Source organism: Epinephelus lanceolatus, chromosome 10 (genome assembly GCF_041903045.1).
Source record: "Epinephelus lanceolatus isolate andai-2023 chromosome 10, ASM4190304v1, whole genome shotgun sequence".
NCBI classification, from domain to species: domain Eukaryota; kingdom Metazoa; phylum Chordata; class Actinopteri; order Perciformes; family Serranidae; genus Epinephelus; species Epinephelus lanceolatus.
This window is the reverse complement of record NC_135743.1, coordinates 17,303,506-17,323,908: the sequence shown is the minus strand read 5'-3', so window position 1 is coordinate 17,323,908 and position 20,403 is coordinate 17,303,506. Positions and strand designations below refer to the sequence as shown.

Below are 20,403 nucleotides of genomic sequence, written 5' to 3'. Positions count from 1 at the left end.
TTTTGTGAATTCAATCAATTATTTCTCTGTTGTTAAAATGGCGTTACATTTAGTGAAGAGCAAATTATGATTTGTTTAGGACTTGAGACTAACTTGTGACTTGCAAACAATAACTTGGTCCCACCTCTGAGTATTGCTTATAGGGTTAATCCCTGTGCTTTTTTGGCACGAGCTTTACTTCCTCATTATTGTGAAGCCTCACAGACTCCATGGCTGCATGTATAAAAAAAAAGGCTGTAGAAAAGTGTTGAAAAGGACATGCTTCTCTTTTCTGCAAAGTGGGCTTGGAATTGAAAGGTACATTATATATGGTTTTCTACACCCACACCCACAAACTGAGAAGTAACTTTTCCCCTACAACTATAACTGCACTGAACCAGTCCACTAAGTGCTCACCATGATCTGTCAGGTACAACTGACTTCATTACAATACAGTGACAGCTGCTGTGACTAAAAATTAACCTCAGATGTAAAATGCAGCATTAAAAACCAGAACTGTGCAAACAGAACACACAATGTAAAAACATGGGGTGGGTGAGTGTATTATTCTGTGTACACAGAGCTATTTATTGCTATTTTAACTTTTCTTTTTTAAGCATATTCATTAGAGCATCGATGCCGAAGTTGCAGACTTGTACAGCGACAAAGGTATTCTATTCACCTCTGTACAGTACGTACCAATGTCAGAAGTTTACTGAAGCACAAACCCTTTTTCAATTCACAGCTCATATTTTACTATTATTTTCCCATCCATTGAGTCGGGCCCACAGTGTGTACACACACCACACCTACCCTAAAGATAAAACCTGGTTTTTGACTGATACTGTATGTACTTTATGCCCACTTTGCTCTTCAGTTACTGACCTCGTCACGTTAGGTGCACCCTCTTGAAAGGCGATACGCCCCAAAACTAAACACTTGGGTTTTGTCTTTATAAGGTATTTGCAGCTGCCCAAACAGTCATTGTTTGCTATGTCATATCACCACAGAAACTGGGCTCTGCTGTGATGTCAGATGGGGTATAAGAGTTGTGGCCATGCCTTTGCCCTCCTGTTTGTGGATTCAGCCCGTGGTCGTCTACAACGCCAGACCACCTTTTCAGGAGCCGTAAAGGAGCCTCAGGAGGTGAGATGTGAAGCAATGTTTCCTCCAAACCAGGGTTGTCCAATCGGGCTACATGGAAGATTCTTCGGGTTTCCATTTCAATTAATTACACAAACTGATTCTTCTAATTTAAAGCTTCCATCTCTGGTTTCTGGTGCGTGATTAGTGAAATAAGCTCAAACTGGCTCTGCTTGGAAGCTTCGATGACACAGGATTGGACTCAGCAGGATATCTGTTTAGGGGGAAGCGTTAATGCAAAAAGGACTGGAAAATGTTACCAGATGGGATTTTTCATTTTTCATATCAGTGTCTTAGTACAATATGATCTGTTTTTACATTTGAATATTGCTTTGCTTCTACTTGCAGTGATGGCGTTCCAGTCAGGTGTGATCAGCTCGCAGCCTCAGGTCTCTGTCACACAGTACTCTGTGTCCCCTGGGTTAACAGACTGGAGTTCAAATGTGTGCGACTGCTGTGAGGACTGTGGCATCTGTAAGTGTTAATGTGTGTTTGTGGAAGCAGGTCGACATTAACCAACACTGTGACATGAATGTGACAATATGTGTATACATCTAACCTCCAGGTCTTTGTGCAACATTCGTCCCTTGTATCCTGGGCTGTAAGGTGGCTCAGGACAACGGGGACAGCTGCTGCCTGCCCTTCCTTCCTGGTGCCATGATAGCTTTGAGGACAAGCATGCGCAGCCGATACCACATTGACGTAAGTGTGCTAAAGTTGCCGACAAAAACAATAATATAGCTGATATCTTCCTGGAAATAAAATGCCAGTTTATAACTGTGAAATCTGGTCTATAAAAAATATCCTCCACCCCATACAATTTTTTTTTTGCATGAAATAATGATGTTTGTCACCAGTTTACTGTCCCTGTGCTTCTCCACAGGGCTCGGTATGTGATGACTGGGTGGTCATGGCCTGCCTGCCTCTGTGTGGACTGTGTCAGATGGCACGTGAGCAGAAGAGGAGAGGATGAAAAGATAGAAATGAATCTGTTTTTTTAAAACTACAAAGAAAGAGGAAATGTGGAAATTCCTTGTTTTGTACACGATTTCTGTATTTCAAATAAAAATTGAAATGTATTTGCATAACCATAGTTAAGTACTGTATTACCTAAGGATGTAGAACATGAACATGAATGATTGCCTGACAATCAGACTGAGTTGCACCTGTTTGTTTCACTTTATTATTCTATAACATGTTATGTATATATATATGTATATATATATATATATATATATATATATATATATATATATATATATAATATAATATATCTGAGACGTTGGCAGCAATTCAGATACTATAATTCAGATGTTAGACAAAATGTCAACAGAGAAAAAATATCAATATTTCAACAGGCCTGTACTTTTAAACTGAACATTGAACAATAAGTGACTGTATAATGAAATTGTCTTTATGCAACAAACCAGTGATGAAATGAAGAAGAAAATGAAGAACAATGACTTATCTCTGACATTACATAAGCCACTTTACAGTGGTGAATTTGCACGTTATTTATTTTGGAATAAAATTACACCTGAATACTGCTTTTCTTGAATATAGTGTTATTCAGCGACATATATCATGTGTTCATATAATGTTCTATAAAAGGAGTAATTTATGTTATGTTTAATAACTGATGTATATTAATTGAAGTAACAGTATTTCAATAAAAAACCTCTTCGATTTAACATGTTGTGGCTGAATGTGAAAGTAAGAGACTGGGCTGCACCCATCTTCCTCTTTCTCACTTAGTGTGTTAAAATATCCACAGCATGACAAGCTCTCTGAGGAGGTGAGGTGAACAGCGTTCCTTTGAACAGGTGAGGCTGACATTGCAAAATAATGTTGTTAATTTTAACTTCAAACACAGTGATATACTTGGCAACTACTGGCAAGTGTTTTTGTTATCAGACAAGCTTGTAAAAGATTGTGTGAAAGATTATAAGCGGGTGACATCTCACAGGATATCACTGTTTGCAAAAGTTGTTACTGGGACAACAGTCAGTTTATAGACTATAAATATCTTTTTTGAATAGTTTGAATCTGTAATATAGGACAAAAAAAAATGGGAGAATTTTTATGACAGTTAATGTAAAAGGATTAATTGCTGCCATTACATACATATGGGTTGTCACAATGTTGCTATAATTTAGTCATCTATAGTCCATTCCTAAACTCCAGGACAAACTATTTGCTGTTTAGCCGACAATTGTCAACATTTATGGCATGATTTTAAAAATATCAAGTGTCTTATATAACAAAGCAGAACAAATGTCAGGGGGAGGAGGAGAAACAGAAACGAAGAGTGAAAAGGGATATGAAAACTTTACAAAAGAGGAACCCACTTTTCTTTATGCAGCACAAGGTGAGAGATATACTTGCTGTTAACCACGCATACACGTGCACATGATGGCTGCCTCACATCACTTGTGTCCGAGCGTAGGTTGCGCACCTTCTCAGGAATTAACGAGACGTATCCACAAGAAGATACATGAACAGTCGAGGCAGTGTTGGCAGACAGAGGGAAAATTCACCACTGTCACGATATGCTTTATATATACCATCTACAAAAACGTTGCTGTCACTTTTTCTGCCATGTTCCATGCTGATCTCAGAATTAACAATCCAGTAACCTCCTCGGGTGTCGCTGCATGTATTTTTCACATCATGCAAATCTGAAAGTCCTATACAGTCTAAGTTCTCTGGTGAGATCCTCCAGTATCATGCATAATACATAGACAAGTATGTGAATAAATCCATTCACGATGCAGCCGTTTGTCAATGCAAACGCATGGTTAGAAAGCAAGTATAACTCCTGCCTTAGTTTTGTTACACAGCAAAAGCTCAGGAATTACTGGAATGCTGTGTGACAGGACATTTACGTGAACCTGTCAGGGTGTGAATGTCAAACCCCGTTGTTCTGGATGTGAGCCAGCAGAACCAACATGTGTCAAAGAACTTTTGTTTCAGAGCTCTGTTTTCTTTCGTCTTTCAGCATCAAACAAATGTGAGAGAACAAAGAACAAAGAAATCAGGGTGCTTTCAGACCTAGGGTTGTCTTGCTTTGGTCTGAATCAGGGACTAATTTTGTTACAAAGTTGCATAATTGCCTAGAGTTGGTTCGTGTTCTCACGGCAGCATTTACAAGCGGACTAGAAGAAATGCCTGGGCGAGAAAGCTGCTCTTGATTGGTCAGAATTTCGATGCGGAAAAAATCCAGGAAGTAAACCAAACGTTGAAGAAGAGTACACTTGCAAGATAAATGTGACACTTTCTAATGTCACAATGGAGGGACAACTACGCAGGTTGATTTTAGCGCTGGTCATCATGGACTATATTGCTGTCATTGTTCATTTTAGTCAAACCATACAGGTTGAAAACGAGGCGCGGCTCCAACTAGAAAACAATGTTTTGATGCATTGGATCTGCTGAATGTGCATATTAAGGCAGTACAGGAGGAGGTGCACATTAATAATCCTCCAGGACTGTAACATGCTCATGTTTAACCCAAACAACGTGTCATGTGACTGCAGTTGGTTCGGATCAAGGTTGGAACACGTTCTCACCACAAATGAACCGCACCAGAGTTTGTTTTTAACTGTACCAAGACCACCTCTTCAACAAGGTCTCGGTCCGTTTATATTGGTGCGCACCTGAGTGCGATTGCTGTGTTCACACCTGCCCAAACAAACTGCACTCAGGGGGAAAATGAACCGGTTGGTTAAAAAGAACCAAACAGGGCAGGTGTGAAAGCACCTTCACTGACACAAAGGAACGGTCCCTCCAGCCCACAGACAAAAGGCCAAACAATTTTTAAAAAGGGCTTTAAATACTCCTGGGTCAGTCTATTATTATTAGCAAGGGTGAAATTAAATGGAAAATTAAAAGGTATTACAACTGTCACTTACATCAGTCTTTTTAAGGATGGCTTTTAAGGTGTATAATAACTAGAACTCACAAATCAGGCCACAGTTAATTTTACTAAGGCTGAAAAGAAAATAGACACACAAAATAAAACACACTGCCACCTTCCCCATCCCCAAGGTCCCACTTGGTACAGTCCACATTACCAAATCCTGATGGAGCAAGGGGCATTAATATGTGCACGTTCAGCAGTTGGGAGAAATCTTCCTTGAGGGCTTATTACCAGAAAAGGATCTCTTGGTTAAAGTTTGGAAAAAAGCAGTGGTTTGGGTAAAAATTAATAGATTTCTGTCAGAAATTCTTGGAGATATCCTACAAGGAAAACTTCTCCCAGGTGTGCGCGTTCCTTAGAGCACCATCCTCAACCAGGAAGTGAAAAAACAATGACTAAAAATCAAAGCAAACAAGAAACAGTGGAACAAATACTGGAATCAAAACATACTAAATGAAGCAAATGTATTAATCAGCAAAACTGGATCCTAAATTTAGACGATAAACACACGTCACATAACCAAAACAAATTATTCAACTAAACTAATAAATAAAGAAACTTTTCACCTGACTGGTGAGTGGAGCTCCCCAGTACTGATTATACTGCAAAACCATAATAAATATCCATGTCAGACTTCTTATTAAAGTGCACCATACATCAGACAGAAATGGAATGTAATATTCAAAACTATATTTTCATTAGTGTATAATTACCTGAAACTAAAAATTGTTGTTTTCATTACCATAGATTGAGCACACAGGAGAAGTTTCAGTTGGCTGTAATCTGCAACCTCACCACTAGATGCCACTAAATCCTACACACTGGACCTTTAAAAGGTAAATTTAAATCTTTTGGAGAGCCTTACCATTAAATTATCCATCTACTGTATGAATACCAAACATTTTAAAGACACCTTGAAGGAATACTTCACCAGCAAAATGACCATTTGTACATCAGTTACTCACCAAGTGTTACCCTGAATTCATGAAGAGAAGTTTTCTTGCATGTCTCCACGGTGAACAACCCTTCGTGAATTGAAGTAAATGGGGACTGCAGTTAACAACAGCAAAAGATATATTAAAACATCAATTTACAAACCCTCACACAACACATGCAGTATAATCCAAGTCTCATTTATCCAACCATGTGCTTGGCAATTCGCAAACACATGATTTGTTGCTAAAACATTATGATTTAAAACATGTCAGTGCAGTCTCATGCACGGCCTAGTGGTTTAAACTCTGCTCAAACACACTCAAGGTGTGCTACTTCAAGGCCAGGGGTCAGCAACCTTTACTATTAAAAGAGCTGTCTGGAGCCTCAAAACATATTTGAATAAAAGGTAACAACCTATTAAGTCTAAATTAGCCCATCATCATTACGAAAAGGTCTAAATCAGCATTCATTAATATGATTTACTACAAGGTGGCTACTCTGCAGTCGGATATTTATAGTTATTTAGTACTTTAACTCTGCAGTGTGGGTAGTGAAAGCAAATGAATCTGTCCACACACTATTAAATCCTTTATTTTCCTCCAAGACTTCCTTTTTTGCATTTGAAATCCATAGCAAGCCATGCTAAAGAGACTCCAGGTTAGCTGAAGTTCAGCAAAATTTAGAGGAAAAGGCACCAGGTCGTCGACGTACGACACACATTGTAGTTGATGAAAAGGTAAAACATTTTTTAATTCGATGTATAGGCTTCACATGTTCACAGTTGTAGAATGCAATAATCACTTCAGGGCTACATCAGTGACAAATAAAAATCTGAATGTTTTAGTTAAAGCCACAGGGAGCCACTGGAGAGGGTCTTGAAGGCTGCATGCGGCTCCGGAGCCGCAGGCTGCCTACCCCTGTTCTAGGTGAAAGCATTTTATATTATAACATTTATAACAAAAATACATGTGTTTGAGAAGTACTAAACATAGCACTAGATAAACAAGACTTGGATTATACTGCACGAGTTGTGTGAGAGTTTGTAAACTGATGTTTTGATGTAATTTTTGCTGTAATGTTTCAATTCATTAAGAAGGTTCCCCATTTTTGGATTCTCTGTTCACCATGGAGGCATGCCAGAAAAAAGTTTCTTCACAAAATCCAGCTAGTTACGATGACCAACTGATACACAAATGTTCATTTTGCAAGTGACGAATTCTTTTAAATTACTTTGACAGTTTTAGAAATATTCTGTAAAGGTATGAAAACAGGGTCACCATGTGCAGTGTGAATGGTGATATGTGTATGTATACATAAGGACTGTGGTAGCAGTTCTCTATTAGAATTGTTTGATTGCTTAGAGAGTAGGAAGCCTGATCTGATAATGCAACTTTCAATCCGACTGTACAACATTACAAGTGATATAAATCCTGCTCTCTGTCCTCAGATTCCTGTACCATGTTCATCTGGTGAACAAAAGGCCCAACAAACAAAAACTGATGAAAGTAATGTAAAGGACAAATTCTCTGCATGACAACAAGACAAAATGGCGAGTCTAACTTATCAGCTGTTGTCAGTTACACTTGCTCTCTGTGCTGTTCACCTCATCAGTGGTTACAGCTTCAGGAACTGCATCGAAGACCCATACCCATATGGACAAAGTTTCAAATGCATCCTTCGGAAGGAAAGTAACTTGTCTGCTGTTATAGGAGACCTGCCGCAAACTGCTGTCAATCTCACCATCACCATTAATCCTGTGTGGCACATTCCCAGCATGAGCTTTGTTAATGTAACAAACCTAGAATACCTTAGGCTAGATCATAATTACTTAAGGAAAATCGATCCGTTCGCTTTTCAAAACTTGACTCGACTCAAATCTCTGAATGTGTCCTCTAACAACATATCACAGCTCAACCCTTATGTGTTTAAAGACCTGCACAACCTCACCTATCTCTCGCTGACAAACAATTCATTAAAGCAGCTCCCTGTCGGCATTTTCTCCACTCTTCTCAATCTGGACACTTTAATCATGAGGCAAAACTTTCTGACAAATTTCTCAGGGATTGCTGAGTCTGTGTCACATCTACCAAAGCTGAGGGTACTAGATCTTTGCTTTAACAATTTAACCAATCTCAAACACTCAAATGCGTCTCTACCCAAATCTCTCACGACATTATATATCTGTAGAAATAATCTGTTAACATTAGGATGTCACCAGTCGTTTCTTGGGTTCATTCAGCTGCTAGATTTGTCATACAATCCTCGGCTCCCTACAATGGCTTTTCAAGGGGTGGATTTGAGTCATATAAACTATCTGCGCTTGCGTTCAACAAGTGTTAAGGTAGTGGAGTTTTTAAACATCAGCAATGTCAATGCAGGTAGCGTTGACTTCTCTGGCATGGGTCTTAAAAATGACACCCTGCTCACAGAGCTATGTACATCGCTGAAGGGAAAAGTGAAATCGATTAAACGAATGGGCCTGAGTAATAACGGGATCAAGAATCTAACAAACTACGCACTGCAGTACTGTCCTACTATCACAGGGAGTTTGGATCTATCCCGCAACAACCTGAAAAGCACAGGTTGTTTTAAGTTTCTTGATAAACACACACAAATAAAAAGCTTAAATGCAGAGCATAACCATATCACCAGCCTTCAATCCTGTAAAACAGAAAATATGGTTTATTTAAACCATCTGGAAGAGCTGAGCTATCGTTACAACCGCATCCTCTCAGTCAACGCCTATGCTTTCAGTCATACACCAAATATCAAGACACTAAAGCTTAACATAAACACAATTTCTTTTCTCCACCGGAAAGCTCTCAAAGGGCTAAAAAGCCTCGAGATGCTCCGTTTGGACAATAATCTCTTAACTGATTTGTTCAATGACACCTTTGAAGATAATGTCAACCTGCAAACCCTTAACCTACGCAACAATCGCATTGCTGTCATTTTCAATGGGACCTTCCTCAGTCTCAGGAATCTGACTACACTGGACCTAGGAGGTAATAAGATCACTCATTTTGAGCAATCTGGCCTCGATGGACTGACAAGTCTGTCCAAATTTTATCTAGATGGAAATAACCTCAAAGAGATTGACACCTCCCTCTATCGTGTGTTTCAAGACACACTAACAGTGCTGGATTTAAAAAGTAATCAGATTTACTTCTTACACAAAGTGACCAGTTCACCATTTATGAATCTCAGTAAACTAAGTGATTTGAAATTGGATGGGCAACGGCCACATGGCCTCTCAGTATTGCCCCAAAATTTTTTCCGTGGTCTCCACTCACTGAAATCTCTGTATCTCGCCAACAATAACATCTATTATCTTGCTCCTGATGCCTTCGATGATCTGACAAACTTAACTTTCCTCTCACTGGAAAGCTGCTGTGTTGGGGTGGCACAGCTGCAACCTGGCATTTTTAAGAATCTAAGAAATTTAAACATATTGAGTATGGAAAATATGGGCATTCAGACCTTCTCAAAGGAGGTTTTTGGGAATCTTACAAAGTTGCACAAACTGCAGCTCAACCGCAATGTGATGCAGAGCATTCATTTTGAGATACTAGACAGTTTACCTGAACTCCACTACCTTGATATACGCAATACTCCTTTGAGCTGCACCTGCAAGAACCACTTGCTGCAAAACTGGACATTGCATAACCGCCGTGTCCAGGTGGTCTATCTCTACAATATGAAGTGCCCAGATGATAACCAACACAATTTCTACAACTTTAAGACCAATGTGTGTTACATAGATCTAGGAGAGTACCTGTTCTTGAGCACAGCAATTGTGATTTTTCTGTTCACAGTCACTCCATTACTTTATGTCAAACTCTACTGGAAGATGAAGTACAACTACTATGTGTTTCGTTCCTGGTTTAGTGATCAGTGGCGCAGACTCCGAGAGCAGGAGGAAAATTGCAAATATGATGCATTTATTTCCTACAATACCTCTGATGAACAATGGGTCATTGAGCAGTTAATGCCCAACCTGGAGGGAAATGGATCATCTTTTAAACTTTGCCTACATCACAGGGACTTTGAACTTGGCCGTGATATTGTGGACAACATTGTCTCTGCTGTGTACAGCAGCCGTAAAACTATCTGTGTGGTGAGCAGGAATTTCCTGACAAGTGAATGGTGTTCTCTGGAAATCCAACTGGCAAGCTACCGGCTCTTCGACGAGCACCGGGACGTTCTCCTGCTCGTGTTTCTGGAGCCAATCTCTGAGAGGCAGTTGTCGTCCTATCACCGCATGAGGAAAGTCATGTTGAAAAAGACGTATCTGCAGTGGCCTGGCTCAGACTGCACTAACCCCACACAGGCCCAAGAGCTGTTCTGGAATCAGCTACGTAGGGCGATGAGAACAGGGAGCAGATTTGAAACAGAGCAAAACTGCAGTGAAGGTCGTGAAAAAGAAGGCAGAACAGAACATGTTGATGCTCGCACCTCAGATGAAAACTATTACTTGCTTCCATAAAATGTTTTGACATTTTTACTGGTGATTGTCAAGACAAACTTCTCACTGTGATAAATGAATAATGCAATTTTATGCTGCAGGGAATGGGTCATGAAAATATGATGCAAATGTGCAGTGTGACAATTCATACAAGCATGAATCAGAAATGTCATTTAAAATCATGTACTCAGTTTAATCATATTTAGCAATGCTTGACAATGCATGTCTTTTTTTAATTATCCCACAGTTGTACAAGAGTGTTTCACTACATTTAAATGTTTCCTACATACACAACTAAATATCAAACAGCTTTCACAGTAGCATGTTCTTGGCTCTTGGTCTGTAAATAATCTCCCATGACGAAGAAATGTGTACAGTTCTGCATAATAACATAAATGCTCCAAGGATGCAAACAAGACATAATTGTGTGTTTCTTTATCACAGCATAAATGGGACAAAAGAATAAAAGAGGTAACTCTAACAGCTATAACTGTCACATTTAATACTGTGTTTTTAGTAAAATATGAGCACACAACATATATTCTTGCCAAACAAAAAGTCCTGATGGTATTAATTAAGAGAGCACTGTTTTTTAGTTAACCAAAGTAATGTTCACAGGCATGTCTCTATGCAAAGCTTCACCACACATTAGTACAGTCTCATAGGAGGGAAGGACCAATGCTCAGGGCTCGGGAAAGAAGAAAGGGGAGCTGCTGGGTCTCTTTCAAGCATGTAAGATGGTGGGTAATGCGTCATGTCAGTGTGGTGGGACCTGAGGGGAGGGCAAGTTGAAGGGTGACTGAATTGGTTGAAAGCCTGGAAGCTCAGTTGAGGATAGTTATTTTGGGCAGAGAAGGAGGGAGCAAAAGAGTATCTGTCAGTTTCAAATGGGTCTTTCCCCTGAGGAAAGTGCACTGGCTCTGCTGAACGTCTATCTGGCAGCTGTGGTTTGTAAGGAAAGAAAGGCTTGATGCTGCTGCCACTGTACTGAGACCCACTGCTCCTCTCTGGAAGTGCTCTGGTGTGCTTCATAAAGCTGTCTTCAAAGGAATCAAACATAACAGCCCCTCTGCTCTTTGGCCTGTTAAAACTGTCTTCCCAGTGCTGAGAGGCTGCGGCTTTTTCTCCCCAGTGTGAGGTGGAAGAGAACAAATGATCACTGGCTGTAACTCCACAGGGCTCAAACTCCATGCAGAACTGTGGAGGGCTAGCTGGTCTGAGGATATCATCCAAAAGGCTGACAGAAGTCTCCGCAGGGCTTGTCAACCATTCAGCAGTCTTCACAGAAAAACCAGAAGGCATTTTATTCCAGAGTAAGGGAATCTTAAATTATCTGAGGATTACTATAGACAAATCTGGGGAAGTAAATAAGTCGCTATTACTGCGGTGGCATCTCCCTTGTGTTTAAATGCAAGCTGTCCAAAGAAGTGTGCAATTTTCTAAATTTACTTTTACTTTCTATGTAACGCTACTTCTTGTCTTAAAGGAGCAAGTACTTCTCATGTTCCTTTTTTGTAAAACTGTGATTCTACTCTTTACTCCAGTATATTTTGGAGCCAGTAATCTACTTTTTACTTCTCTACATTTGACTTTTTTACCTTCATTACAACTAGTCTGCTCTAAATGCAGGAATTGAGTCAATGGGTGGAGAGCACGTGAGGAGCACCTCTACTGCAGGTGCTAAGCTGCCTGGAAGAAAAAAGAAGCACCATCTGAGTTTTGACCACAGTGTGGTGATGACGGAGCAAAACCCAGAACAAGTGGCAACTTCTAGTGACAATCTGTGACCACACCTGGCCACACAGGCAGCAGTCACTCGATGAGGAGTCGTGCCTCCTGAAAAACACTGAGATCTCCGCCTTTAAAAACTCCTCATCTGACTTCTGCAAGCACACTTAAGTTCATACTGTAGGTGAGAATGTAGTTAGTCAGCTAATGTAAGCTATGTTAATTTTTTATGTGTTATGTTAATCTTTGATGTTATGATAAGGAAGAGAAGGGTAGAGAGGAAGAAATGGAGACAGAGCGGGAGATTTTTCATATCTCAATTGTTTAGACTTTCCTTATTCTGATTTTTCAGTATTTTGCACTGACCTGCACACCCTAAAAATACTGAAATGGAAAGTAACTTTTACTTTAAGTAATATATTAACCAGATATCTTTATTTATTTATTTTTTTAAGTTATATGTTTGTTTTTATGTAAGTAATTGCACTTTTACTTAAGTACAGGTTTTCAGTACTCTACCTACCACTGCCAGTGGTCCCACAGAATAAAAAACTCAGTCAACTGACTGCAGCCTTATTGGGAAAATAAGCTTAGTTGCTCTAACTTGGGCAATGAACACAAAGTAAACGTTACTGATATAGAGAAGGCATTCAATGTTGTCTGGTGTTTCGGTTTTATGAGTGAGAGGTAACTGACTCATGACTCTCAGCTGAATGCATCATGGTTACTCGTAGTGACTGCAGGCTGCTGCTGAAATACGAATAGAACGTGTGTATTCTTGTGTAAGGTTTACATTTTACTTAAATCACTTTTAAATACATTCTTTATCTATGACAACCACTTGTGTAAGTAACTGAGAGCAACCACAGACACATTTTGCTGAAAGTCACCAGTAAACAGTCATTGAACTGAAACAGTGGCAGGTATGTTCAGGAGGAGCTGTTTTTTTTTTGTCACCATCAGCAGCCGTGACCAATGACATGCCACCACAGTAATTGCGGCGCTGAAGATAGCGGTCACCGGATTCGTCTATAGAAAGGGTAACAGCTGGAACATATGTGAACTGAAGTAAAAGAGTGGCAGAGTGCAGGACTTACCTCTTCCAGGTTTTGGTGTGGCTGTGACCTGGACTTCCAGTTAAAATGCCCACTTCCCGTCAGCCTGAAAGATGTGGTTGTGTGGGTGTCAAATCGTGGCTGACTGGCAGTGTCGGTCTGAAACGCTGTTGTGAATATATCTAAAAAGGAGAAGACACAACTGAAAAACTGTCCATAAACTATAATATTTACAGTGCTTACTACTGCTTTTTATAACAAGAAATGTACTGTATGGACTGACGCGAATACATGCTGTTGTTTGGTACTCATTCAACTCCTAATAACGGCCTCTTTAAAGGATAGGTTTATAATTCATAATATAAGGGGTCCATCTTAAGACAATAGTTAATTATCCCTCCTGTTCACACTGACCAATAAAAGATGCTATCCAAATGTGCTGTCAGCATAAGTGATGGTGACAAAACCCACAGTCCTCGTTGTGTGCAACAGTGTCTGAAGTTAATATGAGTTAGACAAAGCACTAGACTTGTACCAATTAATCGGCAGTGCTTGGAATTGGGCTGATTTTCATGACCTGCGACCGGCCGGTCAGTCTAAAATATGCCGATTTAAAACACCGGTCAAATTCCTGCCGCGCCACATGACTGACATCATGCAACATCAGCAGCGCACACACACGCAAAAGCGCAACTCACAGCTTGGGCGATGGGAGGAAGTGAAACATGGGCGGCTTCTCACCTTCATCATTCACACATCAAAAGAGAGGAGGAGACGTTGTTAATTGTCCGTGTTAAACTGTGCACTGTGCCGCTTGAAACTGACAAAACGCGTGTCCACATGCCGAAGAATGTGCACCTTTTTTCTAGTTGTTAAAATAAGAATTTCCATGACACTGCACTTTGTAGATGTGAAGACCTGTGTGAATTTTCCACAGGAGATATTTTTACTTTTTTATCTATTCAAGAAATTACCCACAAATGCTATACACCAAGAAATATTATTTTATTTATCTGTGTTTTCATTTTTACTTATTTATTTTAATACTGTACCTGAAGTTATATTTGAGCAAATAGGAAAATGTTTCTTAACCTGTGTCACTGTTTTTGTTTGTTTGAGATGATTATTGAAAAGCTGGTTGTATCTTGGTTAAAATGTTCTAATAAAGGAAAGAAAAATTTTGCAATATCTTGTGTGCTGTAAAGTGGTTTGTAAAAAAAACTATGAAATCGGAATCAGCCAAAATCATTATTGGCCGTCCAAACACTGCAAATCCGAAATCGGGATTGGCCAAAAAAATTGTAATCAGTGCAAGTAGTCTACAAAGCACTATGACACTGTTAGTATCCCTCCACTGAAGATAAACAGAGAAACACGTTCCATGAACACAAAAAGAGTAAATTTAGCACTCAAAGTACTAACTTTGGAAGATGCAGAGCATGCAGGACACACAATACACATTCCTGCTATTCTGAATGATGGACAGATGGCAGTGATAACAGTGATTTGTAATATTGTGCTATATAATTTTGGCTTGACTTGACATGCAAAGACATGTAGTAATGTTCCAAGGCAAGGAAGAAGACTGCAAACTGGTAAACACAGATGTAAACAATGACCTAGGTGGTAAAAGCATCAATACTTCAATGGAGTTCATTTTCATTACCACACTTACAACGACACGATCCCTGTTAACTGTACATCGATAGAATAAAAAGTACCAAATCTACGAGATAAGCAGATCTACAATCAGATTTTCAACCTACGGCTGCACAGATGAAACAATGGGAAAGAAAATCAACTGGTCCTCAACTTGTGGCTGTTACCGCATTCTCTCCAGCAACAAACCCACCATGTGACTGGAGGCGTGTCTTCAGTAACTTTTTCTGTACCAGCATTGTGTGGAGGTTGTTGATAAAAAAAGAAAAATCTATTGTATTTTGTGTGCCTAGGACTTTTTTTAAATTCTTTTTGCGGTGGTTTTGAATGAGGTATCGGTTATCCATCTGTATTAATAGTTCTGTATCAGAGTTTAAAATGAACATATTAAATGTTAGGAGCATTTGGCTCTGTAGGGCAGCTTTAATATAGACAACTAGCACTAAACAGTATTGTCAATAATGGAGGTAAAAAGTGATTGATAGGAATCCTTAATTATTCAGGCATATGAACATCAATAATGCTGGAAAAAATTAACTTATTAGTCATTTTATATGTAAACTGGGAACCACTATATCTCTATGAAGATTTTTGTGACTGAGATATGTTAAAAGATACAATAAAAATGATTAGCAATTATAAACAACCATAACAAATCACCATATTTTATTTTTATAATGAGAATTCCAGAGTTGTCTAATATTTTAGAACTTACCTGGAGACAAGAGTTCATCCATCATGTTTGGCTCCTGATGCTGGACTTTTTTTGCGGCATCAGCACCAAAGCTGAGGCATCGCTGCACCTCGAGGAGGTTCTCCTGAAGCCAGGGTCCATGCCTCTCCCGTAGAGCTTTCAACAACACCTCCCTGCTCTCTGCCACCAGGTTTCTCCTCCTCAGATGCGGGAACTGCAGACAGTCACACAAACCTGCTGCCAGTGCGCTGACAGACTTAGATACACAGTCAGGGTCTTGTCTTCTCTGCTGTATGTCAAAGCTGTCAGCAGTGTGTGAGCTGGGGAGCTGAAGTGGGCTTGTGCTGAGGCCATGAGGTCGTGTTTGGTGGACAGGAGACTCCAAACACTGGTTCTTTGGGGTGTGCTCCAGAGTAGAAATCACATGACGCTTTACCTTTCTGTTCAGCGTCTTCACATTTGCTCTGACAACAGTGAGAGTCAGCTGTGACTCTCTGCCCTTTTCAGACATGACAGGGCTACTCTTCTTGCTCTCCGTCATCACTACAGGGGGCGAGCTGTGTTTAGATGAGAGGATGCTTTTAAAACTTTCAGATGAAAGATCAAGCTGTTGCTGTGGTTTCTGGCCGGGAGTGATATCTGATCCCTGACTGACTTTCTTCTCTGTCTTCTGGCAATTATCATTATCAGCACCCAACAAATCATTTGTGGAGAATGGAGAAGGAATGTGAGATGTTGAAGATGGATGTGAAGTAGCATTGTTCTTTTCTTGTACTTGCTCTCTGCTTTTCTCCAGTTTGCTCTGCTCACTTAACAAGCGTTCAATGTCGATAGACTTCACCTCATGGTTGAACAGGCCGTGGTGTCCAATCAGTCGACTGTCTGTGATGATACTGGGCTCCTGTGCGGCAGGAATGACAGTCGGAAACGGTGCAGCTCTTCTTGCAGAGCAATGACAGCCACTGTGACAGCAGTTCTGGGAATGTGCTACATCTTTACTGCTTTGGCGATGGCAGTGATGGTGATGTGATTTGGGCTTGGAGGCCTCTCTCCCACCACCTCTCATCTGACTCCTCTCCTTGCGACTCCTCAGTCGTTTAAGTTTGTGCTGCTGCCCATCTGTCATACGATAATGGTTTGAACATTTGCAGTCTGCAGTGAATCTGTTCACTGAGCAATGTTTCTTATCTGTTGTTTTTATGTGCTTGCTGAAAACATTTAAGATGTTTTCTTTGTCTGGTAAAGCCCCGCCACACACGTGGCTCATGCTGCATCGGATTCTGTAGAAACAAAACTGCAGTTAGTCATTTGTAATTCTGTAGAAGATATAAATAAGAGAGCTGGGGAACTTCAATGAGGTAGATTATTTTTATGCAAGAGAGTGCAGAGTCTCTGCTGTGAATAGTTTAGCAGAGACAGACAGCAGTTGACATGTAGGCTACAGTTACACACTTGCTTTACATGAGCATTAACTCTGCTCATGTTATATTCACACAGAACCCTCAACTGAGGGTCAGTTTTTGAGGCAACTAATGTGTGCGTCATTTAAAAACATTATCACTAATTAAACAATACACACCTTGCAAAGTTCTGCACAGCTGAAATGCAGCATTTACAGTATTTTATTAGTACCAAGGCTAATTTTGTCTAAAATTCAGCTGCAATAAAACAGATTCAGCCCTTACCAATCAACCATGTAATGCATGGTAATGGCTACATAGCAACGCTTATTGACCCCTTTATTATTTCTGTCTCGCAGCAGCTTGTGCTCTGTGATAAGACTCACAGAAACCACACAGATATTTGCAGTTCAGTTCAAGTCAGCAGTACTTTAAGATCATAAACGAATGCTGATAACAGTGCAGCTCAGAGGTGCACAGGTTCTAGCAAAAGTGCACGTGTGGCTTTCAGCTGTTGATGGCATTTAGATGAACTTTTACATTATAAAGCGGAACAGCTGTTGGTTTACCACAGCCACAGTCTCTGGGGATTTTATCACTGTAGACAAGATTCATACACAGATAAAATCCACAGAGCTGACAGTGGGTCTGGGCTTCCCACTCTACGGTGACACATATCTAATCTACTTGCCATAATGGGCAGAGGTGATATCAAAGTGGCACTTCTAAAGTGCAGAACTCACATCACAATGTGTTCAAACAGGTTCACAGACATCTTGTCATTTTGCAGTGGGAAACTTTGTAAAAAACTACCCAGGGGAATTGACTTTAATTTGAGTTGCAAATAATTTTGAGGCAACTATTTCCAGGAAAGGTGTTTTGCATTTTGCACAATTTATTCCATGTGCACCATGTCAAAGGCCCTTCACTTTGCAGATTGTGAAAAACAAATCCAATTTATGTAAAAGAGAGCTCACTATATTAACTCATTCTGTCAATAAAAGAAGATATATGCAATATATATAGTCATTTCATTTCTGTAACTGCTTATCCTGTTGGGGGTCATGGGCAAGATGCGGGGCACACCCTGGACAGGTTGCCAGACTATTGCAGGACTAACATACAGAGCCAGACAATCATTCACGCTCACATTCACAATTTTAGGCAATTGAGTCACCAATTAACCTAACCTGCATGTCTTTGGATGGTGAGAGGAAGCTGGATGGGGCCCACACTGACACAGGGGGAGTGTGCGTGCACCACCATGTTGCCCCAATATATCTATCTATATATATACAGCATAACAAACTTTTGACTCTTGGATGCCTTCACACTTTCTACAAGTGGGAAGTCAAGACAATTTCTGACACAGGCCATCAGAAAACATGACCCCTCTGTACCTGGAAATGAACCAACCAAGTTTATCTTTCTCTCAGCTATTTTTAAAAACTGCAAAAACAATCTCACATGGGTAAGCAAAGGAAAAGCAGAAAATGTGACACCTGACTACCCGGAAATTAAACATTTAGCATCCAAATATTGTCAGGTGTTTCTTTCACCCCCTTTAAACACTGCATAATACACTGCCTGGCCAAAAAAAAAGTCGCCACCTGGATTTAACTAAGCAAATAGGTACGAGCCTCCTATTGGATAATTACTGCATGGGCGATTATCTTTCAGCTGGCAACAAGTTATTTAACCCCAACTGGTGCAATGAGTTGCTTCTCATTTCCTAAACAACCATGTCGAAAGACACATCCCGTGGTCGTGGAAAAGATGTTAGTCTGTTTGAGAAGGGTCAAATCATTGGCATGCATCAAGCAGAGAAAACATCTAAGGAGATTGCAGAAACTACTAAAATTGGGTTAAGAACTGTCCAACGCATTATTAAAAACTGGAAGGATAGTGGGGACCCATCGTCTTCGAGGAAGAAACGTGGCCGGAAAAAAATCCTCAATGATCGTGATCGGCGATCACTTAAACGTTTGGTGAGATCAAATCGAAGAAAAACAACAGTAGAACTCAGGGCTATGTTTAATAGTGAAAGTAAGAGCATTTCCACATGCACAATGCGAAGGGAACTCAAGGGATTGGGACTGAACAGCTGTGTAGCCTTAAGAAAACCACTAATCAGTGAGGCTAACCGGAAAAAAAGGCTTCAATTTGCTAGGGAGCATAAAGATTGGACTCTGGAGCAATGGAAGAAGGTCATGTGGTCTGATGAGTCCAGATTTACCCTGTTCCAGAGTGATGGGCGCATCAGGGTAAGAAGAGAGGCAGATGAAGTGATGCACCCATCATGCCTAGTGCCTACTGTACAAGCCTGTGGGGGCAGTGTTATGATCTGGGGTTGCTGCAGTTGGTCAGGTCTAGGTTCAGCAACAGTATGTGCTCAAAGAATGAGGTCAGCTGACTACCTGAATATACTGAATGACCAGGTTATTCCATCAATGGATTTTTTTCTTCCCTGATGGCACGGGCATATTCCAAGATGACAATGCCAGGATTCATCGGGCTCAAATTGTGAAAGACTGGTTCAGGGAGCATGAGACATCATTTTCACACATGGACTGGCCACCACAGAGTCCAGACCTTAACACCATTGAGAATCTTTGGGATGTGCTGGAGAAGGCTTTGCGCAGCGGTCAGACTCTACCATCATCAATGCAAGATCTTGGTGAAAAATTAATGCAACACTGAATGGAAATAAATCTTGTGACATTGCAGAAGCTTATCGAAACAATGCCACAGCGAATGCGTGCCGTAATCAAAGCTAAAGGCGGTCCAACGAAATATTAGAGTGTATGACCTTTTTTTTGGTGGTGACTTTTTTTTTGGCCGGGCAGTGTATTAATATTGATCACAACTTCAATGCAACTGCGCCCCCTGCGGTTCAATACCCAACATTTGGATTCAAGCACAAAGCACAACTGAAACATAACTGTTAGCTATTCTTGATAGTTGGTGGTTAGCAAACGGGTGATGATAACGTCCACCAGGTGCACTTTAACTTGAAGCACACGTGTACAAAGTTAAAGTATTTAGCTGTAGCTGCTAAGAACATTGTACTCTATAACTCTAGGCGCATGTCATGCGATAGAAACAGTGAATCTGTCACGAAACACTTTTATATAAACTTAAAATCATTAATTAACAGCGCTGCTTACCGTCTTTCGTTTTATTGCCCCCTGTAGATCTGTCGTTGCTCGGCAACATGTCGTAGATGTGTTTCCCTGCGCAGCACCAACTCCCTCGAACACCAACGGCTAGGGCGAGTCCACTTTCACAGACGCGGGGGGGGGAAACTGTCTCATCTTTTATATTCTTATTCACTTGAACAATGCTTTATTTGGATTTCATTATAATATGTGCTTTTAAAAATCAACCCCAAGCACACAGCACTAGTAAAGTGTCAGACGATGCTA

General features: G+C 40.3%; 3 protein-coding genes across 5 annotated transcripts; 2 read left to right on the top strand and 1 right to left on the bottom strand.

Moving 5' to 3' along the window:
• The first annotated feature begins 986 nt into the window (after positions 1 to 986).
• Positions 987 to 2,669, top strand: cnfn (cornifelin). The gene is made up of 4 exons (XM_033641537.2): positions 987 to 1,125; positions 1,471 to 1,596; positions 1,688 to 1,824; positions 2,006 to 2,669. The coding sequence occupies exons 2-4, from the start codon at positions 1,473 to 1,475 to the stop codon at positions 2,093 to 2,095; spliced, it is 351 nt and encodes a 116-aa protein (XP_033497428.1). The 5' UTR covers positions 987 to 1,125; positions 1,471 to 1,472; the 3' UTR covers positions 2,096 to 2,669.
• A 210-nt stretch (positions 2,670 to 2,879) lies between these two features.
• Positions 2,880 to 10,850, top strand: tlr21 (toll-like receptor 21). 2 transcript variants are annotated; one of them, XM_033641729.2, is made up of 3 exons: positions 2,880 to 2,945; positions 5,789 to 5,877; positions 7,425 to 10,850. In XM_033641729.2, the coding sequence occupies exon 3, from the start codon at positions 7,524 to 7,526 to the stop codon at positions 10,461 to 10,463; it is 2,940 nt and encodes a 979-aa protein (XP_033497620.2). In that variant the 5' UTR covers positions 2,880 to 2,945; positions 5,789 to 5,877; positions 7,425 to 7,523; the 3' UTR covers positions 10,464 to 10,850. The 2 variants fall into 2 exon arrangements, with proteins under 2 accessions (XP_033497620.2, XP_078027825.1); XM_078171699.1 differs by lacking the exon at positions 5,789 to 5,877 and having other exon boundaries at positions 2,890 to 2,945.
• Positions 9,886 to 20,267, bottom strand: prr19 (proline rich 19). 2 transcript variants are annotated; one of them, XM_033641045.2, is made up of 4 exons: positions 20,146 to 20,267; positions 15,600 to 16,858; positions 13,268 to 13,407; positions 9,886 to 11,720 (listed from the first exon to the last, which is right to left on the bottom strand). In XM_033641045.2, the coding sequence occupies exons 2-4, from the start codon at positions 16,843 to 16,845 to the stop codon at positions 11,091 to 11,093; spliced, it is 2,016 nt and encodes a 671-aa protein (XP_033496936.2). In that variant the 5' UTR covers positions 16,846 to 16,858; positions 20,146 to 20,267; the 3' UTR covers positions 9,886 to 11,090. The 2 variants fall into 2 exon arrangements, with proteins under 2 accessions (XP_033496936.2, XP_078027826.1); XM_078171700.1 differs by having other exon boundaries at positions 13,268 to 13,392.
• Between the last annotated feature and the right edge of the window lie 136 nt (positions 20,268 to 20,403).

Coding starts and splice junctions, on each gene's coding strand:
- prr19 (XM_033641045.2), bottom strand. CDS start 16,845: ATGAGCCACGTGTGTGGCGGGGCTTTACCAGACAAAGAAAACATCTTA. Junction 13,408..15,599: donor GGATGAACTCTTGTCTCCAG/GTAAGTTCTAAA, acceptor TCTCCTTTTTAG/ATATATTCACAACAGCGTTT. Junction 11,721..13,267: donor CACACCAAAACCTGGAAGAG/GTAAGTCCTGCA, acceptor TTTTCTGTGAAG/ACTGCTGAATGGTTGACAAG.
- tlr21 (XM_033641729.2), top strand. CDS start 7,524: ATGGCGAGTCTAACTTATCAGCTGTTGTCAGTTACACTTGCTCTCTGT.
- cnfn (XM_033641537.2), top strand. CDS start 1,473: ATGGCGTTCCAGTCAGGTGTGATCAGCTCGCAGCCTCAGGTCTCTGTC. Junction 1,597..1,687: donor CTGTGAGGACTGTGGCATCT/GTAAGTGTTAAT, acceptor TCTAACCTCCAG/GTCTTTGTGCAACATTCGTC. Junction 1,825..2,005: donor GCAGCCGATACCACATTGAC/GTAAGTGTGCTA, acceptor GCTTCTCCACAG/GGCTCGGTATGTGATGACTG.